General features: G+C 42.4%; 1 protein-coding gene across 1 annotated transcript in view; it reads left to right on the top strand.

The window, feature by feature from the left end:
• ITGA8 (integrin subunit alpha 8) overlaps positions 1-14,194 on the top strand; it is a 128,631-nt gene that overhangs the window by 57,194 nt on the left and 57,243 nt on the right. Inside the window, exons 16-20 of the mRNA XM_035129658.3 lie at positions 6,460-6,515; positions 8,141-8,295; positions 9,229-9,366; positions 9,872-9,939; positions 11,291-11,438. Of these exons, the coding sequence (XP_034985549.3) occupies positions 6,460-6,515; positions 8,141-8,295; positions 9,229-9,366; positions 9,872-9,939; positions 11,291-11,438 (565 nt within the window). The remainder of the gene's footprint in view (positions 1-6,459; positions 6,516-8,140; positions 8,296-9,228; positions 9,367-9,871; positions 9,940-11,290; positions 11,439-14,194) is intronic.

Below are 14,194 nucleotides of genomic sequence, written 5' to 3'. Positions count from 1 at the left end.
GTAATAGTATATGTTATATAGGTGCCACAACAGATAGATGGTTATGGTCCTGACCATTTTGCTATAAAATATGCTTCCCTAAAGGTTTTTACTCCGGCTATAAAACTTTTTAATCCTGTCTCCGAAATGATGGAAGAGCAGCTGTTAGTTTTCTATGCTGTAATTTTTCTCTGTAGTTGTCATAACCTCGTGTTGTACATATGCAAACAATTATTAGGGAAACTCCAACAGACAAATATTTCCTCTGCCCCATGGGATAGATTTCTGTATCTCTTAGCCAGCTGTGTAACTTGTGCAAAATGCCCGCTGATTGACATTTCAAAATAAAATGAATGAAAGGAGGTCATCTTAACCAGAAAAAGCTCAGGGATTTGGATTACTGTACTGTACACTATCAGAGTATAAGGAAAATATTGTTTTAACCATGTGGGAAATTGTTATTAAAATGTATATGCTTTGTTTTCCTACAGAGACAGAAAAACTCTGCAATATGTAGTTAAAACCAAGCATGCCTTAAAATGTGTTAAAATGCGAAGTTATAAACGGGGGGGGGGGGAGAAGCTGGGTTCCCCCTCCCTTGTAAATTACAGCTGAGCAAAAGTGATTGAACCTAAGGGATTTCTTACAAGTTGAACTTTTTTTTTCTCAGTCCATTTTTGCACTCAGGTGTCCCAAGTGCACAAGATTTTGAGAGGACTGGCTCTGATTTGGATCCAAATAGACACTGGTTTTTGGGGGGTGGCTTCGCATCCATTTTCAGGAGCATCCTGTTTGGACATCCTGTTCACAGGTAAAGGCTACATGTGAGCAGAAATGAACTTGCTAAGCTCCACCCCATGTGACTATTCCCTTCAGTCTCCATGAGTTGGAGAGCAAAGCCTGGAGCAAGGAGCTTCTCCTGTTCCCAAAGACTCCCTGTGTGATCTAGAACCCCACTTCTGTCAGGTTCTAAATCACACAGGAACCTCCATGCATAGAGGAGGCTCCCTGCTTCAGACTTCACCCTCTAATAGGGAGCCAGAGCTTAGCACATTCACCCCTGCTGCGCTTGTATTTAATCTTTACATGAGGGCAGTATACCCAAACAGGCCTCATGATAAGGGATGGGAGGATTGGTCAATTTTGGTTCTCTCCATTTCTCATTTTTCCAATTTTAAATTCAGTTCCCCAGGTTTCTCCAACAATGTGTACTTTTAAAAAAAAAGATGATTTTTTTGGTACAAATTCATCCCAAATAACAAATGTTTTGCTGCGCTTTTGACTAAGGTACACATTTCTGCAAGCAATCTCTCTAGTGCATTTTCACTAATATATTCATTTTAATATACACTTATCCCCCTAACATACGCATTTTTGCAAACACTGGTTGGAGAGCCACATTGTAAAATTTGGACAACTGTGAATTTTGAAGGGTGGCTGTGTTTTGCTTCTCATGTTGCTTCAGAAAGTGCAAATCTGATAAATTCAATTCTAGATGTGAACTTACTGTCCTTGGGTTTCTTCCCCATCCCTGCTTTATGATATGTGGGCAACCGATTTCTCTCTTGAGATCATTGTAGGCATTGAATTAGGACAAGGGCAAGGAACCTTTTTCAGATCCAAGGAGCGCATTTTCAGCTGGGCAACCGTCTGGGGAGTCACATGACACTGGTGGGCAGGGCCAGGGAGCAATGAATGGAGATGTCATGTGCGTGGAGCAATGAATGCAGATGTCATCTTTGTGCATTAGGCTAGTTTCTACACACACACCCTCTCTGTCCTCCATCCAAACAACTAAGAGGCAAGAACACTCAAGGAGGTCTGTGGCCTGGGGAGAGTCCTAAGGACCAGACAAAGAAGCCTGGAGAGCTGTGTTTGGCCCTCAGACCTGAGTTTCCTCAGTCCTGAATTAGAAACTCAAACCATAGTGGAATTTAATCATTTATCTTTATTGATCTGAGCAATTGTAAACATTTTTGCAGTCTGAACATCCTGAAGGCATGAAGACATATTGTAACAGTATGTAAGGAGACAATCCTACCTACACACACTTATTAGGGAGTGAAGTCTAATGAATATAATAGGGCTTAGTTTCAAGTAAACATTTGCAGCATTACACCGTAAAGCAGAACTATCTGGGGGCAGATCACAATTGAGAAAATGTATTGTCTTACAAATATATATTGCAAATGTTCCTGTCTTTATACAGATTCGTATGTGTGAAAATTCACTGGCAGGGTTGAAGGGAAATAAGAGTTGTTTTAGTCTGACCTCCTTGAATAACCCCGAGCCAAGGGAAGGAAATTTCTAGTTTATAAGATCTGTCTCCATCTACAGTTGTCCATTGTACAGATCTTTTATCAGCCCCTTACTGTCAGGGTGAAGTGTTAGACGCTTTGCCACTGAAACAATGCGAACTTTGCATGGAAGAGTGTTTTCCATCCGTTAATTGTTCTAAAACTGGCATTTATGAATAGGTCTGGATGTGCATGTGTTTTTGTACAGAGCTATAAATTAATCTCCATAGTCATAAACCCTCCCGGTTCACTGCGGAGTCACTTTGACTTCTATGCCAGCTTCTTAAAGTACAGCATCTTAGTTTCAGCATTTTCCTTTCCATAGCAGAGGAATGGGAGAGTCAAGAACAGCGAGGGACGAGTATGGTCAAAGGTAGTATCAAATACTTAGGGACTTGTTTAGGCTGGGGGATGGGGACTCACAGAAGAAGAGGGACTTGAAAGGAGTGTAAGAAGTGATGCCACATAGGAGTACTAGATGGGACTTCCAAGAATAAGAGCAGCATGGGAAAATGGAGCCAGAGGGTTAGCCAAGGGTGTCAGAGTGGGAGGAACAATGGTCATTTGCAAGGAAAGAAATGCACAGTTTGTGGCTGCACTGAAGCATAATAATAAACTATGGTTCATCATTATGTTCATGAGTCTCAGGCTCATGCACTCCCTCCTCCCATCTTGGAAGCTCTCGTGTCTCTTTCCAGTTAACCATAGTTTACTCTTATGTCCAAACCCTAAACTGGTGGCTTATTGAAACAACCCAAAATCCTGTTTTATTGGGGCTGAGGCTGGCAGGGAAAGTGGATGTGGTCATGCCGAGTGACTTCTGAGCAGGCCGTGTCACACAGACTCCGAGAAGTCTTACAGGGAGGGCAGAACCATGGACAGCTCACAATGGGTCCTTCTGGTTTGTGCCTTCTCTCCTATTGCTGGCTGAGCAGAAAAGCTATAGTTGGCCACTTTGGTTTTTAGAGCAGTGGTGCCTGATTTTGTATCTGTTGACTTCTGCCTGGCCAGGGAGTTGGAGGTACTGTTGAGGACTCATCTTCTAAGTCCAAGAACAATGATAGGGCAATATCTTCCAGTACCAAGGACATGGGAGAGAGGGTGGAAGTTCCCTGGGTGAAGCATACTTTATTCTATCTGAAGAAGTGTGCATGCACACGAAAGCTTATACCCAGAACAAACTTAGTTGGTCTCTAACTAAAACATTTTAAAAATTTATTTCAACTGTGTCAGACCAACAAGACTACCTATCTGAATCTAGAACCATACTTTGAGTCTTCCTCGGGGAATTGGTAACCCCTGGTGTCGGGTCCCTTAAACCAAGATTTGAAGTTGTCTTGTTTTCCGTGAGCCATAGTTAAGCCTAACAACAGTTTGTCCGGGGTTGAAAATGGAAGCAAAAGCTTCCAGTCTCCTTATTGCTGTCCCAGGAGAGTGGGGCAGGAGTATGCAAGCCTGAGGTTTTCCTGTACTCTTTCACATATATTTTTTGAAAAACACCATAGTTTATTGTTAGTAACCAGTGTGGGCCAAGGAAATGAAGTGTTCTAAAAACTAAAGACAAAAACTTTGTTCTCAGTGCAGGAGGAATGGAGAGCCATTCTAGGAATTTGAAGAGGAGTGTTGCATGATCTAAGCAGTATGAGACATAATTGATTTTGGCAGCTGAGTTCTAGATAGAGGTGAAAGGGTAAAGGTGCTTCATTCACACACACACACAAAAAAAACCTTTCCCAGACCAGCTTTTATAAGAATAAAAATAAGGCAGTTGCTCCCTGCCCACAGGCTTACAATTTAAAGGGCCCAACACAAAAGTAAAATGCATGAGGAGGGAAGAGGAAAACAAGCAAACTGAAAAGCAGCTTGAGAGACAGAAATTGTGGTGTACAAATGATGATTTCTTCAGCATTTTTGGCAGGGAATGTGTGTGGAGTCATGAAATCTGTTGAGGGTCAGGAACCTGGAATATGAGTAATGGAGATACAAAGGTTTCACTAATTCTACCTATACGGGTGAATGGTTTTTCTATTTCAAAACCATTCAGTCTTCCTTACATGTCCTGCAATGTTGATCAGTTTGCCCTATAAGAAAGTTTTTATTTGTGATCAGGTTTAGTCATTAGATCATATGCATACCATGTCCATTGTCCTCCCCTTACTTCTTACTCTGCACTGCTCCATAAATTAAGCCATGTTCAGTCATTCATCTCTTGGCAATTCCAAAGGGAATGGGTCAGAATTTGGGGGTTCTTCAAGGCTCTGAAATAACCCTTCATAACAACCGTTGGAGTTTATGGGAAAGCCCTGCTTAATGATATGTGGCAAATTGTTTGCCCTGGAGGAAGAAGTGGAATAAGGTCAAGCACGTTATATGAAACCCAGATGTGGTCCTTTTTCAGCGAGACTGTCAGAGGAAGCTGATGCAGAAATCTAATAAGATTAGAGGTTGTTCCAGAGGTGATGTTGCTGGTTTTGAACTTCTAGTGTCTGTAAATATGTACTTAGTAACTTGGGACTGAAAATAAAAATGACGAATGCAAGAATAGTACGTCTTGCCAAAGAAGCTGTCTTCTACTTAATCTGCAGTTTTTGTAAAAAGATAAAATTATAGCATTTGTTTAAAAAATTGGAATCACCAAAGAAGATTTTTCAGATTTTGTATAGGGAATGTCCCCGTGCTCTCCTGTTTAATTTGCACAAGGGGTTGTGTTTTGTTTTTCAAGTTTCACCTCTGAACACATAGATTGACCTGTCATCAGGAGCAAGTCACAAATGATGGATTTCCAGCAACACTGATTAGCAGGAAATTGCACTTTTCTAGCAGGATAGAGTTGGTTATAATGATTTAACATCCATCTGTGGTTGTTTGTGAAAGCCTTTTTAGCATAGCCTGATTAAAAATTTATCTTTTCATAATGCAAAGGAAAGTCTTGCAGCTCAACTACTTCTCAATTTACGATTTGGGATGTTCTATCTAAAAAAAGAATTGCTTGGTTTGAAAGTCTGACTTGGTATGTCAGAAGAAATGTGTTATATCAAATATTTAGCTTAAATTATGTTCCTGGTGTGATTGGACTTAGAAGATAGGCCCATATTTATCTTAGCTGGTTCATGCCGGCTTTATAGACTGAAGATCAGTTCATTTGAGCAGATGTAATCAGGTTCAAAGCTCACTGGGTGACCTTTGACCAGTCTCTGTCTTTCAGCCCAACCTACCTAACAGGGTTATTGAGAGAATAAACTGTAATGAGAACTACTTATGCCACTTTGAACTCCATGTAATAAATAAATGTAATAAATAAAATAATCTAAGGCCTGCACATGCAAGACTTCCATTGTCTTCTGTAGGCGAGGTAAAAGAGAAGCAGTTTAATGCTCTTTCCTCATAGGAAATGCATGAGAGGGCAAACTTCCAGTTTTTCGATAGCAGTTATGTCCAAGAGGGTTTGCTTGAAGTCTTGGGGGCCCTATTTTTTACCAAGGCTTCCATTTAAACTCATTTGGTTTCATGAGCATGGTCATTTGGTAAAGGTTCAGAGAATTGTAGTTTAGAGGAAAAACCCAAGTTATTTTTATAGAATTAGAGTTCCCTCCTTAGGTCCTTGCGGAGATGGAATAGTTATTAATTCAAGATGGTGGCCATGCCATGGATCTTGAGCAGGTTACTTTCTTATGGCAGTTTTGAAAAGAGAGAAACAAAACCCAAAAGTCATAACATATAGATACAGCTATATTCCTATGCAGAGTTTCAACAAGTGCTCTATGGACCTCCTTCTTTGGAGGTCTTTAAGGAGAGGCTTGACAGCCATCTGTCAGGAATGCTTTGATGGTGTTTCCTGCTTGGCAGGGGGTTGGACTGGATGGCCCTTGTGGTCTCTTCCAACTCTATGATTCTATGATTCTATGACAGCTTTCAAAGAGAGATTCCATGAAATCCATGGGGGATTAGGCTACCAATGGCTACTCACCCTGATGATGACTGTGCTCTACATCCACTGTCAGAGGCAGTATGCTTCTGAATATTTGCTGGAAACTGCAGGGAGAGAGAGCGCTCTTGAGCTCAGGTCCTGCCATGGTATCTGTTTGGCCACTGGGAGAACAGGACACTGGACTAGATGGGACACTGACCTGATCCAGTAGGCTTTCCTTACGTTCTAATGCTCTTCTTCCCATTTCCTTTGTAGTTTTACTGTAACCATCTGTGTGGCTTTTGAAGGTCCAGGCATTTCAGAAAAAATAGGTAAGACTGTTTAACATCTGTAAGATTGTGGTTTAAGACGAACTGACTTTCTGTTGCCATATTTAAACTTGCCTTCAATACCTGACCTGTTCAGCTCCATTAGGGCTCTGTTAGCGCCAAACTAGACACAACCTCAATTGTTGGTCAAAGAATCATAGAATTGTAGAGTTGGAAGGGACCATGAGGTTCATCTGGCCCAACCCCTTCAAATGTGGGAATCTTTTGCCCAACGAGGGGCTTGAAACCATGGCCCTGAGTCTCACGCTATGCCGACTGAGCTATGTGGGAGTTCTATGTAAATAGCAGTCATAGGAAAGCCTGAGCACCATCTGGGTGGGAGGGAGGAATTTCGCTCTGCCTCTCCTTGCCACAGTCCTGACAAACATTGACTCTCCAAAGGGGCTATTTGCATTAAAGGGAAGTCCCAGGGCCCACACTGGGATTATTAACTCCATGCCCAGTTGGGTTCTAGAGAAGTCATTGGGAATGCTCATGTAGGCATTAGGCCTCCTTGTAGTAATCACAGTCCTTCAACCTGAAAGAAACCAGATGGATTGGGTTTTACACAGTGAATTATTTTTCTAGAAAATGAGGTGCCAGAACTCACCATGAACACCTCTCTTGTTCTCTTAGAATGGCAATGGCACCCACCAGAGAGGTGCCAGAAGTGAGTTCCTGTGAATTCCCCCTGAAGAAAAACCCTGGTTTTACAAATGTAGGCACCATCAGCATTATACAATTGAAGCAGTATCATACCACTTTAAGCAGCCACTGCTTTCCCCAAATAACTCAGGGAACGGTAGTTTGTTAAGGGTGGTGAGAATTGTTAGGAGACCTCTGTTTCCGTCTCAGAACTACAATTCCCAGAGTTCCTTGGGAAAGGGCATTGACTGGGCCCTGGCATTTTCCTCATCATGCTGAGTGCTATTACCGTACTTGATTAAAACATTCAAAGTGTTGGTGCTGACCTTTAAAGCCCTAAACGTCCTCAGTCCAGTATTCCTGAAGGAGCGTCTCCACCCCCATCGTTCTGCCTGGACACTGAGGTCCAGCACCGAGGGCCTTCTGGTGGTTCCCTCGTTGTGAGAGGCCAAGTTGCAGGAAACTAGGCAGAGAGCCTTCTCGGTAGTTACGCGCCCTGTGGAACACCCTCCCATCTGATGTCAAAGAGAAAAACAGCTGCCAGATTTTTAGAAGACATCTGAAGGCAGCCCTGCTTAGGGAGGCTTTTAATGTTTAATGGATTATTTTATTTCATTTTTCTGTTGGAAGCTGCCCAGAGTGGCTGGGGAAACCCAGCCAGATGGGCGGGGTATAAATAATATATTATTATTATTATTATTATTATTATTATTATTATTATTATTATTACTTGAAAGAATATTGCTTGCATTTTTGTACAATATTTTGAAATGGTTAATTTGTGCTGTAATGACATAAGAAGTATCTGAACCATTTCCTTTTGGGAAACAGTCATTGGTCAACTGAACAAATGGTGAACTGTCAGAAATACGGATGCTGAAAAAACAAAAATAATAACCTTTCTGTAAAAGCAGATCAGAATTCGAAGCGGAGTGTCCAATTGACTGTTTTTATGATGTTTGGTTTGCTTACATTCCTTTTAGCTCTGAGAGCTGAACTCCAGCTAGATGTGTTAAAAGTGAATGGCGCTGTTAAGCGTGCCCTCTTGCTTGATTATCATCAGCCCCAGCATGTCTTCCTCTTCACAATAGACAGGCAGAAGCGGCTCACTTGCAAGGACTTTGTGGTGTATCTCAGAGTAAGTTTTGCTCTTTGCTGTGTCCAGAAAATTATTGCTTTGGGGGCGATTCTTTCAGAATATAGTCACTATCTGGATGATTAAACTAGGACTGTCAACAGAACTAATATAAGTACACCCCCATATTGCATGGGCAGATGTTTTTACAGATGTGGAAAGAGCTGTACTGCCATACCAGAGGCAACTCTTATACTGTGAACCTTGTAATTTCTATAGGTTAGTTTGCAAAAAATATATATAAATGTTTTTATCTCACTGGCCGCACTGATCTGGAGGAGCAATTTGTTATCACTGATTTTGTGAGAGCAGCTTTTCAGAAAGACCCATAAAAAGACGCTATTGATTATGAACAAGTCAGAGTTAATTTGACAGTTCAAATGATTAAGCGATCTGCTCAAGTGGGTTTGGGAGGCACCTTTGGGTTACATACTAGGGAATGATATAGGTAATGGTGGAGAGTTTTTCAAAACTGATGCATGTGACTCCTTTCCTGTGGGATACATCGACACTATTCCTTCCATAGGTCACATGTGTGCTGCTTCCATTTCAGCAAAGAGCTTGTGGGAACTGAGCTCTTTAGAAGTACAACATCATGGCAGACTACTGCTTTGAAATAGTTCTGGCTCTGCACAGATTAGCAACCTGCTTCTCAAGTGCGGATGTTGCAGAAGCAGTGTGTTTTGGAAACTTTGCTATAAGTGAGGTAACTTGCTCTTTGTCCTTTTTGGAGACATTAGCTGCGTTCGTCTGCAAACTTACCTAGTTGAACTACATGCAGTGGTCCTCACTTCTTAGTAGACAGTCATAGGATCAAGAAATTAATTGCTTCATTGCTGAAACAAAGCACGCGCACACGCACACACGCACACACACAGAGTACATTAATGAAGTGCAACCTAAGTGATAAGTTTCTATGTGATTTCTCTCCTGCAGGATGAAACTGAATTCCGAGATAAGTTGTCTCCAATCAGCATTAGTTTGAACTACAGCTTGGATGAATCCACCTTTTCAGATGGTTCAGCTGTGAACCCAATATTGAACTATTACCAAGAAAACTACATCGGGGAGCAGGTAGGGTCATGCATGTGTATTTATTATGCCTCCAAACAGCTAACAAAAGCTACCATGCTGTGTGGCATCTTTTATAAGCAGCTTTGTTCAGGGTTTCAGCATTCTTTCAGTGTGCGCAACAAGAGCTTAATTTGTTCATTATGGTGAGCTAATTGAACCAGACCTATCTGAAATTTCTCGAACCTCTTTCAGCCTGTGTTTTTTCCTGAATGTTCTCATTCTCTTAGCCCTAGCTAACTGCAACAACCTGTAAATCATATTCCTCGCAGCAATGAAAGAAAGATGTGCTCACTCTTTTAATATGCAGCACGTTAACATGCCTTTACATATATAACCAGTCACCATGGCTCTTTGTATTGGAATCAGGGGTTTGGAAGCATCCAGCCTTTTCAGGGACTTATTTTTAATGGCTATCAAACAAGCATAAAGGAAGGGAAAGGAAATGGCTGGGATTCCTTTCAAGCAGAGTCCCTAACATGAGTGATGTATGTTTTGAACAATGCAGGCTTACATTCTTGTGGATTGTGGAGAAGACAACGTGTGCATTCCTGACTTGAAACTTTCCGCTGTGCCGTAAGTTTGAGCAAATAAACTTGTGTTTTGCACTTAATGGAATAAAGGTGTTCATTAAAAAAAATTTTTAAAAATCTGCTTGTAGGCAGGGGATGGGGATGAGAAACCCATCAAGATTGCCCAGTCCGATAGGAAGCAGATATTTCTACTATTGAATGCTGATATGAGCTTTTAAGGTTTTTTTTTACAGCCGCTAAATGTGTAACTTCAAAGGTTTGCCACATCTAAACACAAAACAAAACGAAGTCACTTCTTTAACAGTTCTGCTTGCCCAGATTTTGCTTATTTCGGCAAAAAATGTTTTAGATATTCTTCCTGAGCAAAGCCATGGGTAATTGGTTTTGCTCAAGGCTGCAGCCTTCTCTTCTGGCAACAGTGCTGAAAGGGTACCATTACAGAGAAGCATGTCTGGATTGAGGATGGAAATGGGGGGGGGGGGAATCCCTGCAGCCTCAGGGCATTCATTGAGAGCGATTCTAGCCTCACATCATGCACCCTTTTTTCCAAAATACACCTTTGCAGTGCAGTAAAGGCCAGCAACTTGGATAGCTTTAAAAGAGGATTAGACAAATTCATGGAGGAGAGGGCTATCAGTGGCTACTAGCCATGATGGCCATGCTCTACCTCCAGGGGACGCGGGTGGCGCTGTAGTCTAAACCACTGAGCCTCTTGGGCTTGCCGATCAGAAAGTCGGTGGTTCAAATCCCTGCGGCGGGGTGAGCTTCCATTGCTCTGTCCCAGCTTCTGCCAACCTAGCAGTTCAAAAGATAAATATTGTAGGTACCGCTGTGGCGGGAAGGTAAACGGCATTTCCATGTGCTCTGGTTTCCATCACGAGGTTCCGTTGTGCCAGAAGCAGCTTAGTCATGCTGGCCACATGACCCTGAAAGCTGTCTGTAGACAAATGGCCTGAAAGTGAGATGAGCACCACAACCCCCTAGTCGCCTTTGATTGGACGTAACCGTCCAGGGGTCCTTTACCTTTACCTTTGCTCTACCTCCACAGCTGGACACCGTAACGCTTCCGATTACCAGTTGCTGGAAACCACAGGAGGGGAGAGTGCTGTTGTGTTCATGTCCTGCTCCCTGGTTTCCCAAAGGCATCTGGTTGGCCACTATGAGAACAGGTTGCTGGGTCATTGGCCTGGTCCAGCAGGCTCTTCTTTTGTCATTATGTCCTCCCTAATTGAAAGTCACAAGTGAAAGGAAATGTGCAGCTTGGCAATAAGGACACAGGGATGACTCCTCACATCTGCTGAAGGGATGGGTCTTCTGGATCTCTGTTTGCTGAGAAATCGGCACTGTTGTGTACTTTGAAAACCTGTTATGAAAATGAGTTTTCTTTCTTACAGGGATAGAGATCAGATCATAATTGGGGAGGAAAACTGCGTCACACTCATGATCAACTCAAGAAATGAAGGCGAAGGGGCCTATGAGGCTGAGCTCCATATTAAGATACCCCCAGAGGCAGATTACACCGGTGTCGAGCGTAACAGCAAGGTAACATGTCTTGGCTTGCCATCTTCTTTTTCCCTAACAGAGGCTGCATTACAGAAACCTATAGAGGCACTTTGTGGGAGGAGAGCAATGGCAGCCATAGATATTTCATATCAATTATATTTATTTGGACCAAGTGGGATAGCAGGCCCTGAAAAATAATATTTTTAATTAACAAAATTATTCACACAAAGATGTATAGTAGCCTCCCCCAATATGGTGCCCTCTATCACCCTGACCATTGGGCCATGCTGGCAGGGGCTGATGGGAGTTGTAGTCCCACATCACCTGGAGGACACCAGGCAAGGGAAGGCTGGTTATTGCAATGTTGTTCAGCAGTGGAGCTTGGACTGAGCTGATGTAGTTTGTTTTACTTGTAAAGTTTAGAGGCACAAGGAGGAGGCACTTTTGGAAGAGCCGAAATGAAATTCTATCCCCTAAATACACAGACAATTCATGTGCTCACTACAGAGCAGCCATATATCAATTCATCTGACTACAAAGCCTGCAAGCTGATATAGCATGAACTTTATTTTGGATAGTTCAAAGCCTGACACGCCCCCCCCCAAGGAACCAAGGTGTGCCAAGTTAATTTCCTTTCGAGAATCAAATATTTTTCTTGTGTTGAAAATAACTTCCTGCTCCTCTTCTTTAGCCTGTTCTACTGATGCAAAACTCACTGAAGGGGGTAAGAAAGAGCTGTCCGTAACAGTTGACAAGAAAGGAACTGTGCTATTCTTAGAGGCTATATTTTTAAATTAAACAAAGCTTTGTCTTGTATTTGTAGACTCATCTCTAAAAACAATATTTAAAAACCTGACCCTTTTGCTACCAGATGTGTTTTGGTGTTCTGTCCAGTCTTTTGTGCAGTTGTGAAGGTCATAGCATGAAGCTTTATTATTGTATTATGAGGGTGTAAGTTGTTGAGGCAGGTATGTTAGAATCAGCATTGGAAATGTGTTTAAGATGTCAATCAATCAATCAATCAATCAATCTCCTTTATTGGCATAGAAAAAGTGCATCGTATACATGGATCATGACACAACACAGTTAACGAAACATAGTAGGAGATACTTTAGGATAAAACTGTCCAGACATCGTGAAGTACGGAAATGGCTCTTGGGACCTTTGGTGACATAATTTCATGGCGTCACTCAAAAAGTGTTTAATATGTTTTAGAGATTTTTCTAGTGTTTTATCACTTGTTGTTTGTCACCCAGGGCATCTTTAAGAGGAAGGGCAGGTTATGAATTTAACAAATATTTAAAGAGTAACAACAACTGTTGCGGCTAGACAAATGTGGGTCAAAGCAGAAACTCAGTTGTAGCAGAGGATTTTCAGTTGTTTGTGTGGTTCTTTGCTCATTTGGGGAATAAACGTTTAGCTGCTAGCTGGGGTGGGGGGTGGGGAATCAGCTTAATTAGAGCTGCCGCCGCCACCCTAAGAGGGGAGGGGAGAGAAAGAAATATCAGTTTCCATGTCTTAAATACACTCACACCAGGAGCAGGTGTCCTTGATGCTAGTGGTACTTAATTCCATGTAACTTTCTGTGCCAGGGCTGGGTGTTAGAATGTCAACAGCAAACACTCAGGCCATTAATATCTGGGCTTTTGGGGAAATCCGGTGTGGCCAGTGATTAATCACCATCACATAGGGAGTTCTGCCAGTTTTAAAGCCTACACAGCTTCATTCATCCGGGAGTTCTGCTAGGTTGCCCATTTTCATCATCCTTCCTCTCGTTTCCACTTGAAACCAGATCCAGGTTGTGCTGATGCTGGTGTTAATTGGCCAGGTTTTGCTACTGTTCAGAGCGGTAAAAATAAGCCATGTGTTCCTACAAAAGGGAAAATAAAGTCATTCCTAGTGTCTAGTAAAATGCAAGTGTGGCTAAATATTTGGAGGTGTTAATGGATTAGCATTATGTGACATGGGGAACTGCCAATAGAACATGTGTCAGTTGTTCTCCTTTGCAAATACCCAGGTCTTTATTCTCCGATACAAGAATAATTTCTACAGTGCAGTTTCTGCAACCTTGCTGTCCTTTGAGCTAAGTGGGTTTAAAATACAGGGTTCTAGGGAGGAACTGAGCTTTATCCATTAGGTCAGTGGTGTGATGCTTCTTGGGTGTGCCTTGTTTTCATTTAATAGAGATAAGCAGGCATTCCCAAACTGCGGCCCTCCAGATGTTTTGGCCTACAACTCCCATGATCCCTAGCTAACAGGACCAGTGGTCAGGGAAGATGGGAATTTTAGTCCAAAACATTTGGAGGGCCGAAGTTTGGGGATGCCTGGAGATAAGGAACAAAGGGCAAGCAGAAAAATACTGTGAAGAAAACACACAAAAGACTAACTAATGCATGCTACCAAGTCTTACAGAGACTTCCTATTCATGGATGAGGCATGAGGGTCACCTAGGCAGTTCTGTGTAAGGGGTCCTTGGATGGTCAATGAGAGTGATGAATAGGTTTGGGATGGGCAATTTCTGGTCCTCCAAATATTACTGGACTGCAAGTCCCATCATCCCTGACAATTGGCCATGCTGGCTGAGGCTGGTGGGCATTGGAGTCCACCAACATCAGAAAAAACACAGGTGGAAAGGGCCTCGTGTGCTGTGGCACCAGTGTTCTTTGAAACTCCCTCCCTCATGAAGGACATTGGAGAAGCTGCCATGGGCCACCACACACAGACCACAACCAAGTACACCATTCTACCTGTTCCACTGGCTACAACAGACTGCTTCTTTCAAGTCTAATTTCAGT

Source organism: Zootoca vivipara, chromosome 11 (assembly GCF_965207765.1).
Source record: "Zootoca vivipara chromosome 11, rZooViv2.hap1.1, whole genome shotgun sequence".
Taxonomy (NCBI): Eukaryota; Metazoa; Chordata; class Lepidosauria; order Squamata; family Lacertidae; genus Zootoca; species Zootoca vivipara.
The sequence above is the reverse complement of the archived record's forward strand: the minus strand, read 5'-3'. Positions and strand labels throughout refer to the sequence as shown.